At 37.5% G+C, this 15,226-nt stretch overlaps 1 protein-coding gene across 4 annotated transcripts in view; it reads right to left on the reverse strand.

Moving 5' to 3' along the window:
* DCC (DCC netrin 1 receptor) overlaps positions 1-15,226 on the reverse strand; it is a 1,101,219-nt gene that overhangs the window by 192,373 nt on the left and 893,620 nt on the right. For all 4 annotated transcript variants that reach the window (XM_060761267.2, XM_060761265.2, XM_060761264.2 and 1 more), the window contains exons 13-14: positions 5,290-5,431; positions 215-325 (exon numbers count right to left, since the gene is read on the reverse strand). In XM_060761267.2, coding sequence (XP_060617250.2) covers positions 215-325; positions 5,290-5,431 — 253 coding nt within the window. The remainder of the gene's footprint in view (positions 1-214; positions 326-5,289; positions 5,432-15,226) is intronic.

Consider the following 15,226-nt stretch of genomic DNA (forward strand, 5'->3'; position numbering starts at 1 on the left):
AAATGAAACCTCTTATTTTCTCACTTCTGCTCCGCTTGTCTGTAGAAAGATAGAATGTTAACAGTATGCACAGAGCAAAACCTTCTGTTGAACATCACCCAGACACCAATTCCAGTCTGGAATACTTAATATCTCTGCCCACCACAAAACCTTAGCAGAATGGCAAGGCTACAATCAGAATGCACAAAAAGCTGTTGAAAAGAAAGACAATTACCATCAAGATCATTCTCTGGAGTTTCTGCAGTATACCAATCTGAGGAGGGTCCTGTTCCATTGACTGTCATAGCTGCTACTTGGAAACTGTATTGGCTTCCTTTGTCAAGACCTATTAGCAATACAAACAAATACAAAGGGCAAAAGTCAGATTTTTTCATAACTCGAGAACTGCCTGTATTTCTATTTTATGGATATATTGTCCCCTTTTACTATTTTTGACTTGATAACTGAGACCAGAGAATACATGGCATGACTCAAATTCAGACATGGACAAACTTCAGCCCTCCAAGTGTTTTGGACTTCAACTTCCACAACAGCCTATTGGATGTTAGGAATTGTGGGAGTTGAAATCCAAAACACCCAGAGGGCTGAAGTTTGCCCATGCCTGCTCTAGTTCAAGTGCAGGGGACTGGTTGCCCTCCAGATATTATAGGATAGCCTTAGCCAGCATGTTCAATGACAAAGAATGATGGGGGATGATGGGAGATGCTGCCTACCAGTACCTGGGGGAACACAAGAGTCCCAATCTTCCTGTAGTCAACACTGCCTCAGGCCACATCAATATTGCCCTATATTCCAGGATCTGACCCCAGATTATCTTTTTATCCTAGATTATCTGACAGTGTAGACTCATATAATCCAGTTCAAAGTGCATAATGTGAGATCGAATCCTGGGATATAGGGCAGTGTACATCCAGCTTCAGATTCTGAAAAGTAAGCTAACTCATTTGGGTTTTTTAAAAATGAATGTTGCAATCCACCGGTTTCAGTATGAAAAATTAATATGTTCAGAAAGAATATCCGGAAATAAATGATGTGACGTTTCTGGAGTACTGTGAAATCCTGATCAGATCAATCATAAAATGGTGAGGACCTTTACAGTTCAGAACTTATTCTATATGAAAAATATATATGTATGTGTGTGTACGGGCCAATTTCTACACAAAATTTCAACTACCGTATTTCATCATATATTAGTTGCCACCATGTAATAGTTGCACTCTACCCCCCCCCCCATTGATATGTCTGTGTTTTTTTTTCAAGTAATAGTCGCAGTCTTGTTTGATCACCCCAAAGTACCCACTTCATTCACACTTTGCTCAACTGAGTGAGGTGGCATAGCTCAAAAGGGGGTGGCAAGTGAAGCCCTATAGCTCGGGGATGGGATGGGCATGTGGGTAAGTGAAGCTTCAGTAGCCAGTGTGCCTGCCCCATTTCCAGCTATGGGGCTTCAGTCCTGTGAAGTTGTGTAACTGGGTTTTTTTTCACTGTGCAATAGCTGGACCCTCCTTTCTTCACTCACCAAAAATGGGGTAAAAAGTGTGACCATTATGTGATGAAATACAGTACATTTCTGCACCAAATAACTATAATGCAGTTTTCAAACATTGTACAGAAAATGCTGTTTTCTACACACACACACAAATCCAAAGAATTTTCTTTTTTCTTTTTCATTTGCATAGAATGAGTTTGGAACTATAAATTTGAAAAGGCAGTTTAATGTGACTTTCCTACAGTGAGGGGGAAATCATGAAATCATTTCATCTTGCCTGTGAAGATGAAATGAATAAAGATTTACATTGCTAATTCCTAATAGGAGGGCTCACAGAGAATTCAAAATAGCGTGTGAACACTGGAACAGCAAATGTGTTCTCTGTGTGCTTCAATTCTATTACAAAAGGATCATGCTGAGGCTGCTTGGGTTTTGCACCAGGCCTTTGTTCCTTGCATCAGTAATATATGTGTATCATTTTGTTTATCTTGATACTGACCACAAAGCATAAAGATAAACAGCCACATTTAATTGCCAAGATCCTCTGGGGGATGATGTTTAAAATTAAAAAAACAACACTTTTAAATTTTAGCTGATGGTGGATCTTACAATAAAACCAATAGCCGTGATTTAAAGTCTATTTTGTAATTCTGAATTACTTTGCCATTGGAACTGTCCTCATTAGTGGGCAGAAACACCTGCCTTCACCAGCAGAAGCTTTTAAGGAGACATAAAATCTTGCTGCTTGAATATTTACATCATCTCTTTAAAAGCGGCATGATTTCCAGCTCTTCTAGGAATCTTGTAATACGCAAGTAAACAATGGCAATGAGATATGTGTTTGTTTCCGTTCCATTTGGCCTGTTTAAATATGAATTTCTACAGCCTTTCTCAAATGCTATCATGCTATCAACTTTATATGTGAGCTGACAAACAACAACAGCCCCTCTTCTTTTATTTGTTTGCATCACATTCAATCTACATTTCCAAAGACTGATGACCCAACAACCTTTGAAAAAAATCAAACCTCAATGTATCATCAAATATGAGGGGGGAAAAAACCTACAAAATGAAGAATTTGTTGTTTGTTCGTTCAGTCGCTTTGAACTCTTCATGATCTCATGGACTACCCCACACCAGAGCTCCCTGTTGGCCATCACCTCCCCCAGCTCCTTCAGAGTCAAGCCAGTCACTTCAAGGATACCATCCATCCATCTTGCCCTTGGTCGGCCCCTCTTCCTTTTTCCTTCCACTTTCTCCAGCATAATTGTCTTCTCTAAGCTTCCCTTTCCTCTCATGATGTGGCAAAGAACTTCATCTTTGCCTCTACTATCCTTCCCTCCAATGAGCAGTCAGGCTTTATTTCCTGAAGTATGGACTGGTTGGATCTTCTCACAGTCCAAGGCACTCTCAGAACTTTCTTCCAGCACTACAGTTCAAAAGCATCTATCTTCCTTCGCTCAGCCTTCCCTATGGTCCAGCTCTCACATTCTTAGGTTTCTACGTGGAATACCATTGCTTTTACCAAGGGGGTCTCTTTGTTGCCAGTGTGATGTCTCTACTCTTCACTATTTTATCGAGATTGGACATTGCTCTCCTCCCAAGAAGTAAGTGTCTTCTGATTTCCTGGCTGCAGTCTGCGTCTGCAGAAATCTTTGCACTTAGAAATACAAAGTCTGTCACTGCCTCCACGTTTTCTCCCTCTATTTGCCACTTATCAATCATTCTTGTTGCCATAATCTTGGTTTTTTTATGTTTAACTGCAACCCATCTTTTGAACTTTCTTCTTTCACCTTGATTAGAAAGCTCCTCAGCTCCTCCTCACTTTCAGCCATCAAAGTGGTATCATCTGCATATCTAAGGTTGTTAATGTTTCTTCCAGCAATTTTAACCCTAGCCTTGGATTCGAATAAATAAATAAATAAAGAATAAGGTAAAGATAAAGGTAGTCCCCTGACATTAAGTCCAGTCATGTCTGACTCTGGGGTGTGGCGCTCATCTCCATTTCTAAGCCGAAGAGTCAGCGTTGTCCGTAGACACCTCCAAGGTCATGTGGCCGGCATGACTGCATGGAGCGCTGTTACCTTCCCGCCGGAGCGGTACCTATTGATCTACTGACATTTGCATGTTTTCGAACTGCTAGGTTGGCAGAAGCTAGGGCTGACAGCGGAAGCTCACGCCTCTCCCCGGAATCGAACCTGCGACCTTTTGATCAACAAGCTCAGCAGCTCAGTGCTTTAACCCACTGTGCCACCGGGGGTCCCAAAGCAGTAAAAAGGGTCATTTTGGAGGCATAAAAGAAAAAGAAGGCCTTTAGCTACTTACAGAAGAATAATTGGGTTGGGGTATGTGGGTATGACATAGGATTCAAGGACTTTAGCAGAATCAACTATGAATTCTTTTCATTTAACAAAGGGACTCAAGATTATAATATGACAATAACTGTCTACACAGAAATAAGTATCTTCAATGGGTCTGATTCTCAGACAAGTATGCATTCTTACTAGAATTCAGTGAATTCTAGATAAGGCATGGGATGAGGTTTTCAAACTCAATAATAATGATATTGAATATTGTAGATACAAACATTTCCTCATCTTTGTACAAGAAGCAACAAGACTCCCTGAATCTGGTGGTTGATCAGTAATTCAAATCAATCAATCAATCAATCAATCAATCAATAAAACTGCTGGAATCCTGTTGATAATTTCCAGCAAAAATATAGAGCTGCTGGTTTATTAACATTTAATTGATTTACTGGGTCTACTCTAGTTAGGGCAAACAACAGAATTCAGGCCAATCAGTGTATTTTCTGCAATTTAATTTATGTAGCAATTTGTAGATTTTTTTTGAGAGGGGGAATGTTTATCATTTTGATAGTTTTGTTGACCAGAACTTTTACTTGCAATTGCATTTTATGAACTGTAAGCACTGTGTTTTGTACAAACTGATACTATTTTTTGTATTTTATATTATATAAAATATACCACAGGTTTATTTAATATTTTGTAATGGACACATTTCTGATGACTTCTACACCATCTCTAGTCTCTAGATGGAAGATTTCCAAATCTTAAAGGGAAGTTACAGCATTTCTTCTTGGGGGCTTTCAACTATTTGAAAAATTAAGTAAGACAGGGTGTATGGATAGTTGAGTAGTAGTACAGTGAAATAAAGGAAAGGCTGGATGCATACTAGCCTGAAGAAAGGGCATTGAAATAAATAATAATGGCAGGAATATAACAGAAAGAGTAGATTTGAGAATAGAAAAAAATAAAGAACATCTATGTAGATATGAGGAAGTACATGGGTGGGCAGGGAATTATAGATAAGGGGGAGCACTGAGCTCCAATGGAGAATTAAGTAAAGTGCACGTGGGAAGAGTAGAGCTACTAGCATTTGTAAATGAAAAAGGCGAGTGTTAACACGTTTCTAAAATGTGTGAAACTGGAAACCTTTACTGGTTTTATAAATACTAAATGAACAGCATTGTAGTACAGTGACAGGTTTTGTCCTTGTTCCTGAGTTAGCATTCATAGAAGCTCATTTAGGATAAGAACTGCCAAGTAGGATAGGAAATTGGGTTTCAGTCTCATTAGGCTGAAGAAAATTGAGAGGAACAAATATATGATCAAACCATTGAGAAGAAAAAAATGTATGAAGTTTATTTCTGCACAGTCCAATATATGTCATTTGAATGCAAAAGAATACCATATTAACTTGAAGAGAAAGCACATTTTATTCCCCACACATTTCATCCATCCTTGCATTGGTAAAGCTATTGCCATGTAAACACTGACCTGTGAACAGATACCAGAGGTTGTTTGGCTCCAGTGTTTCTATCTCACCCCTTCGGGCTGTCTTTCTGTGTCGGATTTTATAGCCGGTGATAAATCCATTTTGCATACCTGTGGGTGGAGGTAGCCAACTCACTTTGATGCTCTGTAAAACAAATCATTTCAAGGTAGAATTTAACATTGTTTTCTCATTTGTCTATTATATAATGATTACTTTCACATTTCTCTGTCCACTTATCAAGCCGTGCCTCAATCTTAAATATACATTTGATGAAGGAGACTAAACCTACAACAAAACAACAACAAAACTTTATTTATATACCACTCTATCTCTCTGAGGGGACTCACAGCAGTTTCCAAGTGACATAATCAATACATACAATGAGAACAGCATGAACATAAAATTAACAAGACAAAATAAGCATTAAAAACCACAATAGCACATATATTTAAACTGTTCAAGGCAGTTTAAAAGGCCAGGCCAAGCTAGTGCGATTTTAGAGGGCCCAGTAAATTAGGTAGAGTCTATGGCTGTACATTTCCAGAACCTAATAGAAGAAAATGACCTGGGGATTTGGTAGAAAAAGATATGGCCAATTTCTACAGTATCTGGGGCAGAGCTAGAACTAGTCCTTCTCAAAGGTTGTTTAAACCACCAGGTCTTCAGGTTCTTACGAAAAGAGGGGAGGGATGGGGCCTGTCTTATTTCTCCAGGAAGGGCGTTCCAGAGGTGGGGGGCCACCACCAAGAAGGCCCTCTCTCTCATCCCCACCAACCATGCTAGTGACGGTGGTGGGAGCGAAAGGAGAGACTCCCCGGAAGGTCTTAAAGTTCGTGCTGGTTCATAGAGGGAGATGCAATCGCAAAGATAGACAGGGCCCGAACCATTTAGGGCTTTGGCTCGGCAACTTATTGGCAGCCAGTGAAACCATGAAAGCTTAGCCTGCCAACTTCTTTCTTCCATCTTCAAAGTGTATTTATTTATTTATTTACTGTATTTTACCCTGCTCTATCTCAACCCTGAAGGAGATTCAGAGCAGGTTTCAAATTGGCAATAATTCAATGCCTTGGAGATTGCATTGAGTACTGGCCTGCATAACAAAGGAAAGCCCTTGAGTTGAATCCATACCCAGTCATATCTAGAAAACACCTACTATTTCAAATTGAACCCAGCACAATTCAGTGTTCCTTCATTCATAAAGCAAAGAAAATAAGATCTCTCCTATGGCTAGGCATCAGGAAGAAATGTCACATTCTGTCCTTAGGAATGCAACAGTTTTATGTGTGACTTGAGCTTCTGTGCAATGAAAATTCAGTCACAGAGGCCTCTCTTGAGCAAACTACAATGGCATTTTGCTCATTCTACCTTGCCGTCTCTTGTGCTGACACATTCTCCCAACAACAGTGAGGCAAATGTCAAGACCCAAGAACCCTAGAGATCTGATGTATGAAAATAGTGTTTGATGAAAGGTAGGATTTATGAGGGGCACCATCATTCCTGCTTCCAGAACACTGACCTAAGAAAATCCTAAAATCCTAAAATAGTGGTTCAGACAACAGCTTGGGCCCAAACTTCACTCCATATTTCCTTCCAAAACTTTGCTCTGTTAGGCCTCCTCCTCTACTTCCTGTCTTTCTTTGAATCTTTTCCACTTTTCCTTTTGAGGTCTGACTATATAATTCTCTCCAGGGGGAAAAAGAAGCAGCAGCAGCAGCAATGAATAAATATGTTTTCACAGTCTTTTCATGGGCCTTTATTGAGAACAGATTGCTTAATCGTTTGCTTTTATTATCTGCAGTTTCTAGTTGCTGTTGTTCCTACTTTCTACTCCCTTTTTATCCACTCTTAACTTCAGAAATGTGGTCTGGAATGAGAAGAGATATGAAGGGGAGACTCCAAAGGCTACATAGGAAACCTTTATGGGCTGAATTCCACCTGGTGATCAGATATCCATATTTATCTTCTCATTTTTTGCACTAGATTTTAAATTTTTAAATTTTAAGACTTGTTTATGTTTAAATTGATAGCTTAACCTGAAATGTTTTATGCTATAGCTCTGTTTTTTTTATGACTTGCATCTTATTTTCACAGTTTTTTACAAGCGTAACCCAAAGTACTAACAAAAAGCAATACAGAAATATAACTACAATATGTCCCTATTGTTTTTCAGTATGTGACAAACAGTACTTACTTCTTTTTAATCTTCCTAGAATTCAACATGTGGTTTAATTTCATTGTCAGTAAGACTAAATATTGCTATGCAAGTCAACATAGTTTTGAGATCTTTGGAGAGAGATTTCCTTTCAACCCTGTCACTATTGCGGGGACATTTGGGGATCACGTGAGAGATGACCTTCTCAGTGGCTGCAAGAAGGCAAGACATTTAGTTCTGCAGGGTGTTTTCAATATGGTGCAACCTGCTTTTATGTCTTATCTTTTAAATTATGTTTTAAATGAACTTTACATTGTTTTAACTATGTGCTTTTAAACAGATTTGTTTGTTTAAAGGTTAATCAATCTATCAATTGTAAAAAGAAAATGTGACAGTTCTAAGTTTTGAGAATCCAGAAAGAGTGGATTTTGGGAAGCTTCGTATGCTATTGTATCTTCCAATTCAATGATTCTATGTAGATGGTACAATAGTTATATGATATGCATTTATAACCTCTCAAAATAAAGTTGTACGTCTGTTCTCTTCTTTTCCTTTTTCTGTTCCATTATTTATTCCCCCCCCCCTTTTCTTGATTAAGATGTTCCATTTTATTTTACTTCAAAAATATTAATGCAGATATTTGGAAACTAAATATCTGTTTGCTTAATTGTTTCCGACTTTTATAAAACACGATTTTCTTTGTTGCTTGTTTAAAATTGTTATGAGCCACTTGTGGTATAAATGAAATAATTGTGACACAGACATGGTGATATTATTATTATTATTATTATTATTATTATTATTATTAACTTTATTCGTACCCCGCTAACATCTCCCGAAGGACTCGGTGCGGCTTACAAAGGCCAAGGCCCTCAATAAAACAACAGCATAACAAATACAACAGTAAAACTTATAAAGCAAACAATAAACATTTAAGCAATAACAGTAAAACATCAAAAACAATAGATCATGACACATTTAAAACTAGGGCCAGGCCAAATGTAATAAATAAATTAAAAGTGCTGGACATGACAGGTGAAATGTAAGGATTTTAGGGTAGGTGCGATGTGCAGACAATCTCAAATCTCTGGTAAAGTGCATTTGGGAATGATGCTAGGAGTTTCCTATTCTGGAAAGACACACTGGAACAGCCAGGTCTTCAAGCTCTTCCTAAAGACTTCCAACGTTGGGGCTTGTCTGATGTCCTTGGGAAGAGAGTTCCAGAGTTGGGGGGGGCTACCACAGAGAAGGCCCTGCCCCTCGTCCCCACCAAACGTGCTTGCGACGCAGGTGGAATCGTGAGCAGGGCCTCTCCAGATGAACGGAGGGATCGTGTGGGTTCATATACCGAACATAGGTTATACATAAGGTTGTGCAGCTTCTGGGCATCCGCTGAATCCTTCCAAGCCTCAAAATCCTCTTGAACAAAATTCTGTCTTAGTCATTTTTGGAGGAGGTTGGATTGGACCACTATAAGGTATATTTGTCTCTAAATAGTAATTAAATTCTTCTTGGCCAAAATGACAACCACAATAGAGCATTATAGTCCTCCAGAGTTGTATGGGTGATCACAATGTTGTCTTATTTATTTATTTGTTTGTTTATTTACTGTATTTTTATCCTGCTCTGTATCAACCTCGAAGGGGACTCAGAGCAGCTTCTAAATTGACAATAATTCAATGCCACATTACAACATAAACATATAAAATACAAATATATTATGCATTGAAACAATAAAAACAATAACATATAATCTATTTAAATAAACTGCTAAAATTATATCACAACATAGTCTTCCAGTCCGTGTTCTACTGTAGTAAAATAGATTAAGGATAAAAGTCTACTGCACTGCAAAATAGCTACAATGGGGCACTGCTTGTAAATTCCCATCAATGGATACTGTTTTATTTACTTATTTTACAAACTGATGCATATAGAACAAACATGCAGTACTTTTACGCTACCAAAATTAAAACAATTGTCTGGATACAAAGCAGATGTGGGATGCAAAAAATATCTTCTTTATGGAAGGAATTTTTCCCCTTTGAATCCAACTCCATAAGAATAAAATAATTATAATTTTTTTTAAAAAAACCTGAATAACAGCTAAAACAAATGAAACAAAACAAGGAAACAACAATGATACCAGAGATGTAAAAAAACATCCACACATTTTCTCACCCTTGGTGAAAAAGAATATTTCAATGTGTCGGACAAACATGTCCATGAAACTTGTTGATTGCTTCAAGATATTTTTGCTAATCTCATTCTCAAAGTAAACAACTACTCATTTTAACAGTTCTCTTCAAGATGCAAGAACATTTTTGAAAATGCTGCATTACACAAAACATGTTCTGAACTTTTATAATTTATCTTTTCATCGATGGGACATGGAGAAAAGTCACTCCAATCTATCTCAGTTCTCAGGCAGCATTATATAAATAGAGGCACTCTTTCAAGTACTGAAATAATTTAGTGCTTTAAAAGTTATGAAAAGCACTTTGAATTCAGACAGTAAGTGTATTTTTAAAAATATATTTTATTAAGTACATAATAGTACAACTGTGAATAGGTAATAGACAGCTATTGCATGTACACATTATAAATAATGGAGTATTTCTATATTATCTATTCATCTCCTTTACAAAGTTATTCTTCTTTTCACATTTTTCTCCTTTCCTCTCCACCCCCACCTCCAATTCACCTACCACATTTTCCTCTATATCTTTATCTTTAACCATGAACACAATATTGTTAAACTTTGTGAAATATATATAAAGGCTTTGCCATTCCATATAAATAAATGTGCATTAATCTTGTTGTTTCCAAATGTTCCCATTAACAAAAAGTCCATATTCACCTGAATTAGTGTTTTAAATAGTTTCTCCATTTTCTTTACTATTTTTTCCAGAAAATTATTGCCATGGGCATTCCCACAACATGTGGGCATGCCAACTTTTATTTGCTCTACAATTCCCCAACATGTTGAGCTTCTTCCCATATTTGATAGTTGGGCTGGTGTCCTGTACCATTTACAATAAATTTCTTTCTACTTCTTTTAAATTTTCTTAAATTCCTTCTTTATTTCCTCTATGATTTGTTTTGTGAGATCACCTTCTTTATGCAATTTATTTTAGAGTGTTCTAACTATAAACACATAATCTTTTATTATCAATTTATATATTGCTCCTGCTAATCCTTTCTCTGATTTATGTCTTTTTATGAGTATACTCTCCCACTTTCTTTGCTTATACATTCCCCATATTTCCCATTTAAGTTTATAATATAGGCCTAATACTTTCATCCAGTTTTTATTTCCCACTTTTTCTATTATCCTACTTAAAAGGAGCAGTTGACCATTTATATCATACAAATCTTTAATAAAGCAGTAGCCTTTGTCCTTCATGTCCTTATATCAATTGGGGTTGAACTCCTTACACAGGCATTCTATGGGCATCCAATTCGATATTTCAGGCATCAATATTGGATGCATTTTTTCCCATATTTTAGTGCAAATTTTCTGGGGTCTCTTGTTTTTTCAATGCTTCTCCCTAACATTCTTGTGAATATGCCAAATTTTCTCTCTCCATTATTTACTACATCCCCTATTCTAGACCATTTTTCTCTTTTCTTTAGCCTGCTTTCTAGTAGTAGTTTCAATTGAAATACTTCATAGTATAGTTCCAGATTTGCCCTCCCCCAAAAAAAATCTTCCCAGTGTGTATAACACACTTGTTTTGAAATTCTAGATTTCCTTTCTCTTAAAATCCAATCTCATCTCTAATTGTCTTGTTCCAAGTGTTGTTTAATTTCTACTGGGAGAACCTGAGATAGGTACATTACTTTTGGAATTAAAAACATTTTGGATAATATGTTTACTGTACTGACAGTACATGTACTGTCATAATAAATGTACTGACAGTTCCACTGCCAGCGTTAAATGGGTTGTATATGGTGCTCTAGTCAGCTATCTAGACGTTGAATTTTGCATTAGCTGTAGCTTCCAAGTAATATTCAAGGACCGATCCATATAAAGTCACTGTTACAAATGCGAAGTCTATGCTATTCATATCTGGCAATGTAATCCAAATGGACCCCAACAACACTGACAAAGATAAACTTAGGTGTACTTGCGAGCTACACATCTACCACATGGTCATACAACCCTATGTTCCTGAGCCATAAACCAGTAAACAGAATTTCCATCTTATTACATGGAAACTTTAGTTTAGTGGCCTTCAACCAGCCTCTTACAGCATCAAGGCATTAGTTCCACATCTGCAAATGCCCAACTGATTCCAAAAAGAGGAGAATTATGAGGCGAATCCATACAACCATGCAATCAAAGATTTCTCCTAAATCAACTAAATAGCAGGTGACAGTGAATTAATGGAACAAATCCTGGAAAAAGACTTGTTCCTTTCTCAGCTCAAAATGGTTTAAGACCAGCCTGATACAGCTTACACTACTGATAGAATGTTTCTGGCCCAGTGTCACAAATAACGTCTTCCTGTGTTCTATTATACTCTGATCCCACCCTCACAACTATGAAACTGCTAATATAGTTGAAAATTATATTATCTCTACCAGTGCATCTAAATAAATTGATTCAAATTCACAAAAGCTCATGCTAAAATAAGACAGTCTTAACATTGCTAGGATGCTAAACTTTCCCTCTACCTCTTTATTCTGTAACAAAGATAGAAATTACTTTTGAAAAAATCTGTGTTTTGAATGGAAACCTAATGGATATTTGCAGTGGGCCCAATCACACTACATAATTATAACACTATTATTCCACTTTAATTGTTGTGGTTGCATCTCATAGAAGCCTAGAATTTGCAATTTAGAGAGCAACATTTAGGACGCTCAACCTGAGAGCTCTAGTGTCTCACCAAACTATAAACCTGAGGATTCCATAGGATGGAACCATGACAGTAAAAGTGGAACCGTAGTACTATAGTTGTATAGTTTGACTCAGCCAAGCAATCGCATAAAATCATTTTTTAAACAATGAGAAAACCCAGCCAACTAAATAGCAGGTGACAGTGAATAATTGGCAAACGTATACAATTCTATTGGTAAAAAGTTGATAAGTAACATAAACACATGCAAGCAAATTCATGTTAAGAGTCAATTTTGTTTTCGCATGTGTTGCCAAGCATTCATTGAATACTATTTCAGATCTGTTCAATGCTGGATGATACAAATACATCCTTCTGGCTGAACAGACTGTGGAAATGGTTATTTGAAAAGTGGGCTTACCAGCCAGGGCAATAAAGACAACTGTATCCACATAAAATCCATACAAAAATGCAGCATCCAAATGCAGATTCAAAGTACACACTATAAGCCTGAAGGTAAACCTATAAAACTATTTGGGAGCGTTGCTGCTTAGAGAGGGTAGCAAAAATCTTATAAAAAAGAATGTATAAATCCAGTTCTATAAAAGGCGATTAAGCAATGGATTTTATCTTTCATTCCCCCCCCCCCCTCCAAATTTCCCCCATCAGTAGTTCTTTGAAAGGACCTCCCTGAGCATGGAAAAACTATAATGTATACAGCTAGCTATTGTATCCCCATAACTCCTTACCCTTCGGCCCTACCCCAAAACATTTAAATATAGGTTGTGCTCAAAATAAAACATAGGTGGTCCCTGATCACTCGAGTGTTCATTTGATTTTACTCTGAAAATTGATTCTGCAAAATGGCCTACTCATCTTGAATTTCATAGAATCTTAGAATCAAAGAGCTGGAAGAGACCTCGTGGGCCATCCAGTCCAACCCCTGCCAAGAAGCAGGAAAATTGCATTCACCCCTGAAAATTGCATTTACCCCATCCAGCCTCTGCTTAAAAGCCTCCAAAGAAGGAGCCTCCAGCACACTCTGGGGCAGAGTTTCTCACTGCTGAACTGCTCTCACAATCAGGAAGTTCTTCCTAATGCTCAGGTGGAATCTCCTTTCCTGTAGCTTGGACCATTGCTCAGTGTCCTAGTCTCCAGGGCAGCAGAAAACAAGCTTGCTCCTTCCTCCCCATATTTATACATGGCCATCATGTCTCCTCTCTTCTGCAGGCTAAACATGCTCAGCTCTTTAAGCCACTCGTCTTGACCAAATTTAGTCGCCCTCTTCTGGACACATTCCAGCTTGTCAACATCTCCCTTCAATTGTGGTGCATATTTCTTTAACATGTGAGCCAGTTTACAATATTTACATTCCTAGATGGCTATCTGAAGACTTCAGATACCAAGAACTCCCAGTCTCTCTGATTTAATGCATTTTTGCCAGATTTAATATGCATTTTCATGCTATCCTTTGTCAATATAACCTGTCAGACTTTCCCCCCATCTTTTGTGAACATTCATGTAGTAATGTGCTAGAATATGCTGGTTTCTATGAGAGTCACTCACGTTCAAATTGTGTGCAGAATACATCCCCAATTACATTTTTCTGCACGCAAAACAGCCTTTTCTATACATGAAATAAAATGTATTCATAGAAATATTTTTTCTGCAAAGAAAATGCTGTTTCTGATGCAAAAGTGCTCTTTTTGGCACAAAACAACCACGTGCAAAGTTCTGTGCATTACAAGTTGTGATCTGTGGAGATTCTCTTCACTATATTCTTCTCATTATGATAGAAAAACAGGCATTTAGACTATTTTTTCCCTGAAATTATTTCCAGCCTCACATTAATGTATATTTCTTCAATACACTTGCATATTGTGATATTCTATTTTATCAGTACTGGCAACAGCTTACAATCCTGAAATGTGCAGTTTAAAGAGGGATGCTTTATATTCTCAGCCAGAGAACTATTCTGCTTCTCCACATCCCAGATTACACAGGATGCTACCATGACAAGCTTGAATATAGCGCCATCATTGGGTAGCATAAAAGGGCCTTAGGATATTATTGCAACCATCCCCATTTTGGACAATAATGAGCAGGCAGGACCAATGAAGTGACCCAGCATAAGGTAATTTATACAAAAAGGGTACATATTTTCATTCATACATGCACAAAGTAACAAGCATGATCAGCCATTTAACTGATGGTGATGGCAGCTTTTCTTTATTTGTGTATGTGTGTAAATCAATACTCTTTTAGATGTTGCTTTGCCTTTTGCAAAATCAATGGTGAAACAGTGAAATATTTCTTGTCATCATAAACATCTTAGGATATAAGAGAAAGGAATACAAATCACTGTGCTTTCTTTCTAGAGTCCTTATATAACCAGGAAGAAGGCTCACATCTAATGCCTGTGCTTGGTTTGCAACACAGAAGTGGGATTATACAGCCCTCCAGTGGCTTTTGGAGTGGTAATCACAGTTGGAACCAAGAATGACATGAAGACTTGCAAGGAGTTAAAATCCTCCATAAGACTTGCAAAAAGTTACAATGTATCAGCATGTGGACACACATGGAGTCTTTCCATATCCTAAATGTAGTTGTTGGTTCCAGCTGGAACAGACTCATTGAATCAAGGGTCTATAGTGTTGACTTATCCCGTTCCCATTGTTTCCATGCATCTATCCTAGCTGGGACTAATGACTGGATTTATGCCATCACTTCTCCTTTTTTCTATATAAAATATTGGGTTTGCAATATCTGCATTTGAAAGGAAGTGTGTTGAGGGGTTTCTTTATAAACCAGGCTGCAAAAGGACATTTATCAAGAAATCATTATATGATAAAGTTTGGCCCAGTTTTGTTTTTGTTTTGAAATATAGCCTGGGCTTTGTCAAGCTATTTTTTTCCTATGTGAGAAGAGAAAAATCAATGGATC

The sequence above is a fragment of the Anolis sagrei genome, chromosome 2 (assembly GCF_037176765.1).
Source record: "Anolis sagrei isolate rAnoSag1 chromosome 2, rAnoSag1.mat, whole genome shotgun sequence".
NCBI lineage: Eukaryota > Metazoa > Chordata > Lepidosauria > Squamata > Dactyloidae > Anolis > Anolis sagrei.